This window comes from Malaclemys terrapin, chromosome 2 (genome assembly GCF_027887155.1).
Source record: "Malaclemys terrapin pileata isolate rMalTer1 chromosome 2, rMalTer1.hap1, whole genome shotgun sequence".
In the NCBI taxonomy this organism is placed as follows: Eukaryota; Metazoa; Chordata; order Testudines; family Emydidae; genus Malaclemys; species Malaclemys terrapin.
In genome coordinates, this window is record NC_071506.1 from 208,659,937 (window position 1) to 208,674,894 (window position 14,958).

A 14,958-nucleotide genomic window follows, 5' to 3' on the forward strand; every position below is an offset into this window, starting at 1 on the left:
ATTTCTGGGTCTCAGCCAAGCAGACACAAATGTTTGTTTGTCTTTTTTCCACAAAGCAAAGGCTTGGGAAGAAGGAAGTGATTGCAGCAGATTCTAGAAAATGGTTATACAGAACTGATATAATTAGAAATAGCCGTATAAGCGTCTCAGCACATCACATGGAACAATTAAACACAAAACTAAAGTACTGCCGTTAGCATGTCCAACAGTGGAATCACCAAGTGCACACGTTGTCAGAGTCCCTTTCAAATAAACAAAGGAAGTTAGGCTTTGTCTCCAGTGGCAAGTGACGACAGTGTGAACAGCGCGTTGGCGTCAGGAGCGCTCTCCTGCCCACAACACTAACATAGGCTTAGAAACAAGAATGTGGGGTAAAATTATTGGGCCAGATCCTCAGCTACATTGACTTACACTAACTGAGGCTGTGGCCGGCTGTGTTCACAAAAGGTGCAAAATGGAATTTTTATCATTTGTGAATAGCCCAGATGCTGTTCCCCCTGAAGGGCAGCCTCAGACAGGAAAGACATAGCACAGAAGGGCTGTTATCAAGGTCTTAAATTACTGCAAACAAGCTGAGCTTGTGCAATTGACTATAGTGGGACTAGTAATACATTGGCAAAAATAGTAAAGGGCAAATGCACTAAGAACCACAGCCCAACTGTTTCCCTAGGTTAAGATTTTGGACATTTGCGATAACTAATTGAACTTAGTCCCTGACACTTTTTTTTTTTTTTTTGGCGTGTCATGGAAGGACTTTGCAGGGAGGTGGGTTTGAACAGGTAGTAATAGCAACGAGAGGAGGTGCAAGTAGGGCAGAAGTAGGCAACACTAGCAGAGCATGAGGGGAGTGGGGAGTCTGAGTAGCAAGCAGGCAGGTGCACAGAGCCAGAGCAATGGGAAGAGCCAAACAAGTGAGGATGGGCAGTTGGGTGGTTCTTTTCTCTCTCTCTTTGATTCTAGTGGAAGAGCAGAACCATAGCAACTCTGAGGCTGGATATTGCCCGTCACATCCACGAAGACACACTGCCGTCTCTCTGTCCACTTAGGCCTTGGGCTTAAGGGGTCGGTAGTTGGTTGAGAAAAGCTTTTATTAGTTGACTGTGTGTCTGGTTAGTTTTAATTTATGGTTCTCTCATGTGTAGAAGAAGTGGGCTGATTTTCAGAAGTGCTGAGTACGCATGATCAGCCCGCTTCTATCCAGGAGCCTTATTTAAACATCCAGCATTGAAAACTTTGCAAGTGTATAGCTAAGAGAGGCAGGGCCGGCTCTAGGCACCAGCAAAACAAGCTGGTGCTTGGGGCGGCACATTTTTAGGGGCAGCATTCTGGCGCGGGCCATGCCGCCCCTAAAAATGTGCCCCGGCCGCCCTAACTCACCTCCGCTGCTGCCGTTCGCGCGCCGCTGCTCGCCCTCCCTCCCAGGCTCTCAAACCCGGGAGGGAGGGGAAGATCCCGAGCTGCTGCGGCGCACGAAACAGCTGATTTGCATGCCGCGGCCGCTCGGGATCTCCCCCTCCCTCCTGGGTTTGAGAGCCTGGGAGGGAGGGGGAGCAGCGGCGCGCGAATCAGCTGTTTCGTGCACGGCGACCACTTGGGATCTCCCCCTCCCTCCCGGGTTTGAGAGCCTGTGACGGAGGGGGAGACCCTGAGTGGCCACGGCGCACGCGCTGCTTCTCCCTCTCCCTCCCTTCCTCCTAGGCTTGAGAGCCTGGGGGGAGGAGGCAGGGCTGGGGATTTGGGGAACGGGCGGAGTTGAGGTGGGGCCAGAGGTGGGGTAAGAAAAAAATGCGGGGGGCGGGGCGGCCAAAATTGTTTTCGCTTGGGGCGGCAAAAATCCTAGAGCTGGCCCTGAAGAGAGGCAAAGGGTTGTTCTGGAAACCCGGATGATGTTGGTCTGTTTCATGCCCCCAGTTTTCTCTTTATGTCTCTACAGGAGGTTGTTGCCCATTGGATTGCTGAAAGCCGCATTGCTATTGAGCAGGCCCGATTGCTTACACTGAAAGCAGCCAGCAGCATTGATACCAAGGGCAGTGCACAAGCAAGGAAAGAGGTAAGCAGGGTTGGGGTTTTGGGTTTTTTTGGTCATTGAGGGAAAAAATTAAAGTAATAAAGGACCCACTTTCAGGATTCGCTCCTATCTTAATAGAGTTGGTGGAAATTTTTTGACAAACCCCAGCCTGTTTATGGAAGAAAATCCCTGTCACAGAAAATTCAATTTTTCATTTATTTTTTAACAAGATTTTTTTTCCAGTTGCCAAAAAAAAAATGGCGAACTTGCTGTGTTTTGAAAAATAGAACTTGGGTGTTTTGATTTGTTTTTTAATTTCCTGGCACCTCCTTGCCCTTTTCCAATCAGTTCTGCTTAATAGATTTACCCCAGTGAAACCAGCAAAAGAAATACCGGGGGAAATTCTGAAATCAAAGAGTCACTTCATTGTCTTAAATCTGGGCTCTCTTGCCCCTTCTGTGCAAAAGCTTGATATTTTTGGTCACTACTGTTTATTAGCCACTTAGAACAGGTTAAACATGCCCAGTCATTGATGGATATTGGTAATCTTTTACCTGATATATTTATTTATGTTCCAGGTGAAATCATTACTTGTTACTCTAAGCCTAAAGGTATAAATGGGGTGGAGTGCATTTGGATGGCCTAGAGGATAGTTACAGAACCTTCCTCTCTAATGCCACAATCCTGCATGGTGCAAAGTACCCTACCCTTCTCTAGGAGCTAGCACCTTGCAACAATTATTTGAATATAGCCCAAATTTGATATGACATGTTAGTCCAGTTTCTAGAAGTGTCCCCATCACAGAACAAAGCAGTTGGCAGTCTTTGAGAGACCAAGAATTGAGTGTGTCCAAAGACTGAATAACCTTTTGTAGCCACTCAGATCATTCCTGAAGGTCAGGGTATAGTCACATTAAAGGTGGAGTGGAAGCTTGCAATCCCAAGTCCCTGAGTTGGGGCAAATGCACAGCTTGTTGCAATCCAGCTCTTAGAACTGGGCCTGTGGAAAAAACAGGACCAGAGCTGTGTGAAATTCCCATTTCCTACACCCCTTATGGTGGAAAACTCCTACATTCAGGTTTGTTTGTTTTGTTAAAATACAGATAGCTATGATCAAGGTGGTTGCACCCAGAGCTGTCCTTAAAGTGGTGGACTATGCAATCCAAGTTTGTGGAGGAGCTGGAGTTTCTCAGGATTTTCCTTTGGCTCGTATGTGAGTAGGAGGGATATCTATCCCATGTTTCTCAAACACTAGCAGTATTTCCCCTTTCTTGTCAAACTGGTTAAAAGGCTCTACATTTCAGGTCGGATTGAGCCAAATTCTGCTGGGACTGGAGCTGGGCAGTTTCTTTTTGGCAAGTAATTTGATTAAAAAAAAAAAAAGCAGTTTCAACAGACCCAAAACTATGTGACTTTTCATCAAGTTTGTCAGATAGTTTTGACCACCCCAAAATACTAAGTGGTTTAGTAATGTCAAAAACATGTAATTTTGACCTAACCTCAAAATTTTGTTTCAACCTCAGGCATTTTCAGAAAAGCAAATGACTAGATTTTTAAAGTTTGAGGAGTGGGGGAGATAGCCAGCTCTCTGATCACCTTTAGCCCAGGGGTTAGGACAATCTCATAGGATATCGGAGACCCAGGTTCAATTCCTCCCTCTGCCTACTGAGGGATTTGAACTTTAGTCTCACATTGCAGCAGGATGTCCTAGCCACAGGGCTCTGGGTCATTCTCAATCAGACCCGTGGAAGCTGTTTTACTTTTAAATAAATAATTAGTATTAGAACAGGGACTTGAATTTAGGGCTCACCTAGGGTATGGGAGACCCAAGTTCCAGTCTCTACTCTAGTTACTGTTTATAAATAAGTGAAACAGTTTTGACAGAATGACCCAGAGCCCAGTGGCTAAGACATGCTGCTGCTCTTTTGATTTTTGACAAACTTAAAATTCCATTTTCAGTTTGATCCAAAATGTTTTTTTTTTTTTGGCAACTGTCAGTGAATGGAACAATCCATTATCTGCCCAGCTCTAACCCTGCTGTACTCTTGCACCTCCATTGAAGTCAGTGCGGCTGCATTTGAAAGCAGAATTTTGTCTCCTGTACTCAAAGGCATTATGCCACTTTAGAGAAGAGGTGAAATACAAAACAAAATTTATTCAGTTAAGACCAGAAGGGATATTGTAATCTACTCGGACTTCCTGCATAACATGCACTGGAATTTCACCCAGTGATTCTTGCATTGATCTCTATAACTTGGGGTTGAACTAGTGTGTCTTACCAAGACTGGATCTTCTGATGACTCAGTGATGGAGAATCTACATTTTACATATTTTTCTAAAACCAACTCCAGCTAATCTGTCATGTGAGGGGGCTCAGTCCAGAAGAGGAGCTTTGAAGAGAGTGATATATTCATCCTTTCCCCCTTACAAAGTTAATCTAATCAATCTGAGCAGAATCTGCCCTAGCGCTAGGGTAAAGTTTACTTCCAAAGCTGGGTCTTCAGGGGCAGTTCAGAGTGCTTTTGCCAACCTTATTTAAGGACTTAACAGGTTACCCTTTGTCTCAGCAATAGAGCACCTTACTGTTGACAATGAAAATATCCCTTATACCTGCTGCACTTATGATCCCAGCAGCTAAGTAGAAGTTTGAAAAATAGTTAGTGTCCTGAAGCTTGTCAGTACCAGGTTCTGTTATCAGAGCACTAAGTCACAGTTTAGAGGCCAGCAATAGCTGCCAAGGCAGCTATACCATGCCATCCTTTGGCAATCACGGAGCAGTGATGGACTCACTCCACTACAAGACATGGGTACAGGCTACTCCTGTCTCAGTATCACTATTGCTTCTCTCATAGCTGGCTTAGATATGTCAGTTTGCTCTTATCTCTGGGCCAAAATCCAATTCTGATTTCAGAGGCACACAAGCCCTACTGATGCCAATAGTGCATCATTTGAGAATAGACCAGTGCAATAGAATGGGGATTCCTGTGATCTTGGGCAAGGCACTTTGTTTCCACTCTCATCCTCTTAATAAGACAGCCCCTGCTTCAAGGCCTGTTTGTATAATACCCATCACCATGGGAGGGAGCCTAGTCCCCATGGGTCATCCAGGTAGTACTGTAATATAACAGTGCATTTCCAGAGTTAGAAGTGAGACTTAAGTGTAGTTCTCCCCCTCTAGGGGCCAGACATGAGGTTGCATGACCAGAGTGTGATGTGCTCTGCACTGCAATTAGGGGGGCCCATCCCAGCTGGCTTCCACTAAGAGGCTATTTAACTACAGTGTAAGATGCTGGAGGCTCCCAGAACACAGGCTACAGCCCAAGCCTGAACAGCTACACTGCAGTCAAATAGCCCCTTAGCCTGAGTCTAAGTCAGCTGACAGGGGCCAGACCACAGTGGCAAATGGCAATGTGTATACACACACACACACACACCTTTCACCTTGGTGCTGGTCATTTTAAAGGTGCTGCTTCCATCCCCCTAAATGTCACTACTCCTCCCCCCCCCCCCAAACCACCCATGATTGAGGACCTCTCTTTGACAACATAACAGCTACTGCTTGCGGTGAAAGGACAGATCCAGTTGCTCAGAGGCAGTAGCAGACAAGTCTATAGATGACTTACATGGGGACTAAAAACAGCAGCTAGCATTACTACAGTTGATACCCAAGGGAACTGTAGCAGCTTGGGTGTAGTGAAAAGGAAATGGTACTTAAGAGTTGTAGAAGGAGAAATGGCTCTATTCCCAACATAGCACCAGTTAATTTGTGGTGGGAGGGATAGTTCAGTGGTTTGAGTAATGACCCTGGGTTTAGCAGGCCAAAAGTTCAATCCTTAAGGGGGCCATTTGAGGATTTAGTTGGGGATTGGTCCTGCTTTGAGTAGGGGGTTGGAATAGATGACCTTCTGAGGTCCCCTGATATTTTAACTTCAGGGCTCTGTGTATCTGAAATCTCTAAACAGGCTGCTTACATTACAGTAAAAACTGAGTCATCATCTGGCAGTGCAAATAGGATAGGCTCTTCCCCCAGGCAATTGCCAGCAGACATGGAAGGGCTTGCTTCCTAAATCAGTTTGACGCTGGCTTTTCCAAGTGCTCCGATCTTGTAAATGCATAAAAAAAAGCTACTGGGTTCCTAGCTGGATTTAGTCTTAAGGAAGAATTTCCAGCTTGGATTGACTCCTGTTTCTTCTAGGCTAGTGATGCTCATTAAGAGTGGCTCCTTCCCCCTAACCAGTTCTGTTCAGTCAAACAATTCTAGCAACACAAGTTTCCTTATTTCATGTATTAAGGAAACAGCCTACTTTCAGTTTTTACTGAGAAGACATAACTATAAAAGAAAATCTTAGGGTGCATTTTTTGCTGTCACATTACCAACCCACACTATTAGATGCTGGCACTGCAGGCTCTAGAATACACGCTAATTTCAGATCATCATCTTACACAGGTTTGCCTTTATTCGGACCCTACGAATAGCTGATGGGCCTGATGAAGTTCACCTCTCAGCAGTTGCAAAACTGGAACTACGGGACCAAGCCAAGCAACTGACCTCAAAAATGTAATAAAGTTTAGTCGAATTGTACAATAGCATTACTTCTGTTTAAGGAATCTCTCTGAATGATTTGGGGGGGCAATACTGAGGGTAGTTGAACTAAAATTACCTATATTTTTAATATTTACCAAAATGTTAATTTTCTACATTCTACACTGATAAGTTTAAGAGTTCAAGGGTAACTTGAATTTGTTTTGCTTAGAGGTACCTGAGTCCTAAGCTGCTAAATAACATTTTTCCAGTTAATCTTCCAGCTACTGATCTGAAAGGTTACTTTATCAAGCCCTTAGTTGTTATGTTGTACTGATGTTCTCTCAATCAAGGCCTCTATGAAGCTCTGTCGAACGTTATGTTTGTGAAATGGTTTCACTTAAGGACTGCATCCAGCTAAAGCTTGCAGTTTACTGTTTGAGATTTCAAGTGTCACTAATGCATTGAATAAGTCTGAATAAAAGATTTCTCCCACAACAGTCCAGTGCTGCAGCTTTGCTAAAGGATCAACAACAGTGTTTAGGGAGACTCCATTTCTTTTAGTATCGAAGGGGTAGCCGTGTTAGTCTGGATCTGTAAAAGCAGCAAAGAGTCCTGTGGCACCTTCTAGACTAACAGACGTATTGGAGCATGAGCTTTCGTGAGTGCATCCGAAGAAGTGGGTATTCACCCATGAAAGCTCATGGTCCTATACATATTAGTCTAGAAGGTGCCACAGGACTCTTTGCTGCTTTTACATTTCTTTTAGGTCATTCCTAAAGGCAAAAATCTTAGATAAGGGTTGCTCGTAGCACAAGCCAAAAATGCCTTAAATCTACCAAACGATCCAGCTCATCACTGACAAGTAATAACTGTCTATACCTTGTGTAAAGTCGAGTCTGCAGGAGTTGGGGGGAGAGGGGGGGGAAGAGAGAGAATTAAGGAAACAAGAGAAAGCTCTTGCTTGCTCGCTCTCAGATTCTAGCCTTGTTCTGGCTGGTTGTAAAGAAACACTTTCTGCAGCTCTTCAGCAGTGTAGTGACAGACAGGCATCATATGATATTGAATATTGATTTTACTATGCATCACTTATTAACATATCAAGTTTTAGAAGGAACTATTAGTTAGGGAGCAAGCATTGCAGGCCACGCAAACTCAGTCCAGAATGTGGGTATTCATTCAGCAAAGCCGCCATTGCTGCTACTCATGCTATTAAGTGTACACTGCTACTTATACTCTGCTAGCTTGATGAGTCTATACACAGGCAGAGGGATGATACCCAAGCTTGTAGCATAGAGGTAGCCATCCCCTATGCCAATGACATGTGTCTTCAGTAGACCAGATTGTGACCTCAGCAAAACCATACCACTGAATATTAAAGGACAGATTCTTTCCTCATGTGCACGTTTACAGACAAAGGTAAAATTTCATCCATTTTTTAGTTATGGCCATAATAATGACACTTTACCCAGCTGAACTTAACAATGAATATGGAAGGTCAATGTTGCTAACATTGCTAATAACTGAGGTTATGCATAGTGTTTAGCTGTGTATTGGACTGCATCGCCACAGCTCCAGGCTGTGGTGACCCAGTACTTTTTTGTATAATTAAAAGATCAAAGGGGCAATATAATTTTGACTTGTGCTGCATTATTTATCCGAATTGCTCTAACAGACACCTGCTCAATATTTTCTGGACTCTTTCCTTGGGGATTGGCTGATTATTGCATTCCACCAGCACCCACTAGAAATATTTGTTCTGTTAAATACCAGAAATGGAAGAATATGATCAGTTTTTACACCTCTACCTGCATTTATAAGTTAGAGTATGTTACTATCTGAGTTTTTACACATTACTCTAGAATTTGCTCTAGTTTAGTGTCCAGGGTATAGGACTTTCTCCTTTGTCAGACATTTTCTGGGTGATAAAATACTTAGAATTCACAAATTCCTTCAGTACATTTTTTCCAGTCACTCAAGAACACCCCTCTCTCAGAAGTACGGTCTAGCTGGCTGCGCTAGAATTCTAATCATTTCCAAGAAGGAAGAAACATTCCATTAATAGAAAAGCTTTTTGTCTCATTAACAAGGCTCTCAATTCCCTTTATTTTTAAAATTTTTATGTACATATGAGTGATCTGTATAATGTACATTCAATATAGAAACCTTTTATATACTGGATAATGTATAGAACATTTCACAATTACACTAGGTTCTTACATACCAGGTTGACTTTTTTTTTTTTTTTTGCTGAAGTGTTTTCAATTTGGTAAAGCCAGTTATACATACAAGTGTCTAATGCGGTTTGATCTCAGGAAGATAATGTTAATGATTAAGGACATCAGTGAACCGGTGCAGGGACAAACCTCTAGTAAGTCATTGTTCAATGAGAATGATCATGTCAGGACTTGGAGCAGAGGAGGAAAATGCCCTGTTAGTGGGGATGGTGGGGGTCAAGTGACTTAGTCCAATTCTTCTAGACTGTAGTTCAACTCCAGTCATGCTAATTCATAAAATATAAAAACTAGGAAAAAGTTGTTTGATTCACAGTCTTGTAAACAAATAGAAAGGAACAAAATGTGCTTACGTACAACAAGAAAAAAAATTCTTGTGTACTCATTTGGGCTGATCCTTAGAGTGCTTTCTTATGTTACAATGTGACAGACTCACTGACTTTTTTTCCCCTAAAAAAAATATATTCATAGAAAAAGGAATAACACTGTCAGGAAACAATTGGAAAGGCAGTAAGAGTTCATTTCAAAGCATCAGACGGAGGAAAGTGCTGTTCCTCATCACTGGCCAATCTGCCTTTAAAAGTCTTTCATGGGTATTTCAAATCCCTTAGCTGGTATCTCCCAATTCATTGTCTACAGGGGGTGGTACACTGGGCATTACAGAGGATGTCGTTCCTGCAGTAAGGTAGCCAGCAACTCCAGGGCCTGGGGAGGAGAGGAAAGAGAGAAAGAAAAAAATATTGATAATTAGTTTTAATATAATGAAATGGCTGTTCTCTATACTTATTACTCAGAATCACCCTTGTTAAAATTGTCATCTTTGAAAATACTGAGACACGCAGTTTGATTGACCTTATATAGTTTTGTTAACCTTAAGAAGGAGATCTGTTTTATGGTTTTTATTTTTAACACTTGCCATTAGGAATTGAGGATAAATCTCATTTATAGCTGTAGTCCGAGAGCCTAGGAAATTCCGAGGATTTGTGCTTAAGGAAACAGATTGCATGTTCATATACTTGAGAGTCTGAAGTTTAATAAATCTAATGCGCTGAGTACCCCTAGACAACAAGGAACAAACCAAAAAAAACCCCCAGAAAAATCAATTCCAGCCAAATGGAAGAGAAACTGAAAAAATAAAGTGACCTAATGATAACTATCAGAGGGGTAGCAGTGTTAGTCCTGTGGCACCTTATAGACTAACAGACGTATTGGAGCATGAGCTTTCCTGGGTGAATACATGCATCCGACGAAGTGGGTATTCACCCACGAAAGCTTATGCTCCAATAACGTCTGTTAGTCTATAAGGTGCCACAGGAGTCTTTGCTGCTAATGACAACTAGTATTCAGATATTTTATAACCCGGGGTCGGCAACCTTTCAGAAGTGGTGTGCCGAGTCTTCATTTATTCACTCTAATTTAAGGTTTCGCGTGCCAGTCATACATTTTAACGTTTTTAGAAGGTCTCTCTCTGTCTATATAGATAAACTAAACTATTGTTGTATGTAAAGTAAACAAGGTTTTTAAAATGTTTAAGAAGCTTCATTTAAAATTAAATTAAAATGCTGATCTTATCAGTTTAGTGCAGTGGTTCTTAACCTGGGGTGCACGCACCCCCTCCCTAGGGGTGCGAGACATGCAAGATTTTTTTTAGAAGGTAAATCATCAAAAACACAAATTAAGCACAGGCACATAAGTGCAACTACTTTGTTTAATCAAGACTATGTATTTATTAACATTATACATTTTTTAACCATTACTGTAATATACAAAGTTTAAGGTTTTTAAGCTAACGGTAGTGTAATTTTTGAGAAGGGCTGCAGAGCGCTGGGACCAGGCCAGGAGCAGAGTCCTGGGCTGATTGCCGGTACCCCAGGAGGGCTGAGCAGGGCCGGAGGCCTGAACCCCGGCTGGCAGGGAGACGGGCAGCTGGAACCCCAGACCAGCAGCGAGGTGAGCGGGTCCGGCGACTGGTATCCCACGCCGGCAGCAGGCTGAGCGGGGCCGATGGCTGGGACCCCAGACTGGCAGCAGGCTGAACGGCTCAGCCCACTGCTGGTCTGGGGTTCCGTCCCCCGGCTCCTGCCAACTGGGGTCCTGGCTGCCTGCCCTGCTCAGCCTGCTGCTGGCCAGGGGTTCTGTTCACCCAGGATGCCAGTGGGCTGAGTGGGGCAGGCGGCCGGGACCCCAGCTGGCAGCAGCATGCCAGTAAAAATTGGCACGCGTGCCGCAGGTTGCCAACCCCTGTTATAACCAGATACCCTCACTCTGGCGTTTATGCCTTCAGATACGACTAGTAGGAACTTCCATTCTTTGGAGGAATAAAGCCATTAAACTGACTCACTAGCTGGCAATATTTCTATCCCTGTTGAGATGGCATAGCGCAACTCCTAGTGCTTCTTTTTCACTTAAAAGGCAGAAAGCATTCAGAATACAAACAGCACTGCCAAGCCTGAAGAAAGTGAATATTAATGTTCCATCTCCTCAGAAGAAAAGGAAGGTCCCTGTAATTCTTGTTTGGATCAGAGTTTAACAGATCTCCACTCCTTCCCTTTTAACAGTAACCTTAGTCTACAGTGGATTTGTCACTAGAGCTTGAAGCTAAAGTCACTGCCACAAAGACTACATTTTTCCATATGAGAAACCTGGACTCATAGATAGGATCTGGATGACTCAAGAACAGTAGCCATTACATTTTTATGACACCTCTTGTGTCTTGAGGTGATCCAAATGCATCACACCCTTCATGAATCTTGTGAGTAAACAGAGGTAGAAAGTAGTCCACTTTCATGTTCATGAAAAGTTGATATAAAAGCAAAATCAACTGGAGGATGAAGTGTGCAAAGCACAGATTGGTGAAAAGAAGCTGGTTGTAGGGCAGGGGAAGTGCAAGGATCCATAGGGCTTTTTCAAAACAAAAAATCCTACAAAACCCCTTTGTTTTAGAAGTTATATGGCTTTTTGTTACCCTATATTCAAGGAGTTAGAACTTGTCACACTTAAATCATCAATGAACGTATCCATTTAATTTCCCATCACCTATATAAATACTGAAAGCTAAAGTTCTAGTCTCAAAACGCAATAGTGTTTCCTTACAGCACACTGACAGCCATACTGTTTTACATTTCAGAAGAAAAAGGCAAACGTGTGCCATGAGGAAACCAAAATGCACACCACCTTTCAAGAAGAGCCATGAAAAAAAAACACTTGGCCATGAAGGAAAGTTAATTTTTGGCAACCTGCTACTTAGGGATTTCTGAATAAAGCTTAACTCCATTACTGTATATATGCAAGGTATACTTGTTTCACAAACCAATTGGTGGATATACACCTTAGCCTACTGGCACAAAGCAGTGGACTGGACTCAAAATCATGTGAACCCTAACAGATTCAACATACTAATCCAATTCATTTGCTCCACAAGTTTTTTCCCCCAGAAAGAATATTCCAGTAAATTCCTTCAGGAATGGTTTAGTCTATATGTTTACACCATCATTCAGCAAGGTATCTTCTAGGAGGAGCAAGTTACTGTTCCAAAAGTTGTAAGTACAATTGCAGCAGTTTAATAGTCTGTATAGTATTTTGCACCTCTGTGCAATATTTTGAGGAGACTACACGCTTGCTTCTATTGTATAGCATGCATCTAAAAGAGCGTACAAGTCAGTTACTAGGAATGCAGTGAATGGAACATGCATTTAGCAAAGTGATATCTACCTGCATTAGAGAGCTACACAGACGTTAGCAAGCTGCCTGGCAGAGCACATCTAAAGCCCACTTCTGAGGTGAAGGGGACTGCTACCAGTTAGAAGGGAAGGAGAAGAGACACCTGAGAGAAAAAGAAATAAGCAAGGGAAGTTGTAAGGGAAGGGCAGACAGTGAAGCAGTTTGAAGCAAAGATAGGGCAGAATACTGTCAGCCCTGGTCTACACTACAGATTTACAGGACTGTAACTACGTCGCTCAGAGGTGTGGAAAATCCATACCTGTGAGCAATGCAGTTAATCCGACCAAGCTCCAGTGTAGACGATGCTATGTCGACGGGAGGGTTTCTCCGGTCGACATAGTTACTGCCTCTTGGAGAGGTGGAGTATCTAAACCAATGGGAGCAGCTCTCCCGTGTCAGCATAGGTAGCATCTTCACAAAGTGCTACAGCAATCTAAGTGTAGACAAGCACTGAGTATAGAGAAATGCTCAGAGTTTATGGTTAGATTATCATTTCTAAAGCATCTTCCCTCCTATGATCAGAAAGCACTTTACAAGCATAAGGAATTTAGCCTCACCCCTGTCATTTAAGAATCGCCCAATGTTACAAACAAGAAACGCATAGAGAGGTTACTTGATTTGTCCAGAAAGAATACAAATTGTCTGGGTCCCTCCCCCCCCCCAAACAGCTGAAGTCAGCTAACACTTTTACTGTAGGATTTCTTTGGTATAAAATACTGTAGGACTCTATTCAGCAAAATTAGCAAAAGAGCAATGAATCCATCAGCAGGAAGTCTACCAATGCATGGAACGAACCACATTGGCTCTGATATCTCGCCGATAGCCGAAAGAAAGCAGAGACTATTTACCAAAAGAAATGGAGTAGGAAACAGCTAGACCAGAGGTGGGCAAACTATGGCACGCGGGCCCGTCCTGTCCGGTCCCATAGCTCCTGGCCCGGGAGACTAGCCCCCAGCCCTTCCCCCGCTGTTCCCCCTTCCCCCGCAGCCTCAGCTCACTGTGCTGCCGGCACAATGCTCTGGGCAGCGGAGGAGCGAGCTCCTGGGGCAGTGTAACTGCAGAGCTGGGGCCTGACCTGGTGCTCTCTGCTGCGTGGCGCAGCTGCCCGTCCTGGTGCAGCCACACTACCAGCGCTCTAGGCAGAGCAGTAAGGGAGCAGGGGGTGGTTGGATAGAGGACAGGGGAGTTTGGGGAGTGGTCAGGGGCCGGGGGTGTGGATAGGGGTCAGGGCGGTCAGAGGGTGGGGAACGGGGGGTTGAATGGGAGCAGGGGTCCTGGGGGGGGGGCAGTCAAGGAGGAGAAGAGGGTTTGGATGGGGCGGGGGGAGATGATTGGGGGAGGTCCGGGAGCAGTCAGGGAGAAGGGGTGGTTAGATGGGGCAGGGGGTCTGGCAGGGGACAGAGAGCGGGGGGGGTGGATGGGACAGGGGTCCCTGGGGGGCTGCCAGGGAACGGGGAGGTTGGATGGGGCAGGAGTCCCATGGGCGGGGGCGAGAAGTGGGCGGGGAGTCGGATAAGGGCAGGGGCCGGGCCACACCTGGCTGTTTGGGGAGGCACAGCCTCCCCGAACTGGCTCTCCATACAACTTCAGAAACCTGATTAAGCCCTCAGGCCAAAAAGTTTGCCCACCCCTGAGCTAGACAGTCTTGAACATCCCGTATGACTAAGAAGTGCTTTGCCCTTTTCACGTAGGGCAAACAAACCACAAAATTAGTGTTCTCCTGTTCAAATAATGGTATACTCCTACAGCCCAACAAATGCTAAGAATCTGCTCCTAGGCCAGTGGCTCTCAAACCTTTTTTACTGGTGACCCTTTCACATAGCAAGCCTGTGAGTGCGACCGCCCCCCTTATAAATTAAGAACACTTTTTAATATATTTTACACCATTATAAATGCTGGAGGCAAAGCGGGGCTTGGGGTGGAGGTTGACAGCTTGTGACCCCCCCCCCCGATGTAATAACCTCGTGACCCCCTGAGGGGTCCTGACCCCCAGTTTGAGAACCTGTCCTAGGCCGTAACATTCTTAACCTCAATTAGCCAAAAGGGCTCAGTGAGATTTATCTGGAAATATTATCAGAAATATCAGAGCCTTTCCTTTCTATGCATTTGTCTTAATGTGTGAATAATCTAGTCAGTATTAATTCACAAGTGAGGGTTGATGACCACATGCAGGTAGAGAGAAGGTGTGACTAAATCTGTGCTTATCTGGGGAGAGGCATGCAAGTTCCCTGTACTGTGAGGAAAAGCTTAGTCATATTTGACTTAAGGAGAAAAGGCTTAATGAAGTCCTTCAAAATCAGAAATCTTAAAAATTAAAATCTCATATCAACCTTTTGGCCTTTCCCTCAGTTTTGAATAATTTATTTTAGTGGAGAAATTTCATAACAGTGTTCTAGGTTGCTTTTATCAGCAATCAAAGAGAAGAGAAGAAACCTGTTACAGCTTGTGGACAGTTTGTAGGTTATGTAGAAATGT

The 14,958-nt window shown here is 44.1% G+C and overlaps 2 protein-coding genes across 3 annotated transcripts in view; one reads left to right on the forward strand and one right to left on the reverse strand.

The window, feature by feature from the left end:
* Positions 1-8,162, forward strand: part of ACAD11 (acyl-CoA dehydrogenase family member 11) — a 59,394-nt gene extending 51,232 nt beyond the window's left edge. The window contains exons 18-20 of the mRNA XM_054019673.1: positions 1,934-2,050; positions 3,111-3,220; positions 6,455-8,162. Of these exons, the coding sequence (XP_053875648.1) occupies positions 1,934-2,050; positions 3,111-3,220; positions 6,455-6,569 (342 nt within the window). The 3' untranslated portion in view covers positions 6,570-8,162. The remainder of the gene's footprint in view (positions 1-1,933; positions 2,051-3,110; positions 3,221-6,454) is intronic.
* A 449-nt stretch (positions 8,163-8,611) lies between these two features.
* The window catches only part of DNAJC13 (DnaJ heat shock protein family (Hsp40) member C13), a 101,514-nt gene continuing 95,167 nt past the window's right edge, over positions 8,612-14,958 (reverse strand). Inside the window, exons 56-57 of one of the 2 annotated variants that reach the window (XR_008443974.1) lie at positions 12,475-12,586; positions 9,380-9,468 (exon numbers count right to left, since the gene is read on the reverse strand). Coding sequence is in view for 1 of the 2 variants with exons in the window: in XM_054019670.1 (XP_053875645.1) it covers positions 9,371-9,468 (98 nt within the window). In the remaining variant the exon portion in view is untranslated. Of the gene's footprint in view, positions 9,469-12,474; positions 12,587-14,958 lie in introns of both variants that reach the window. The other variant, XM_054019670.1, reaches the window with a different exon arrangement.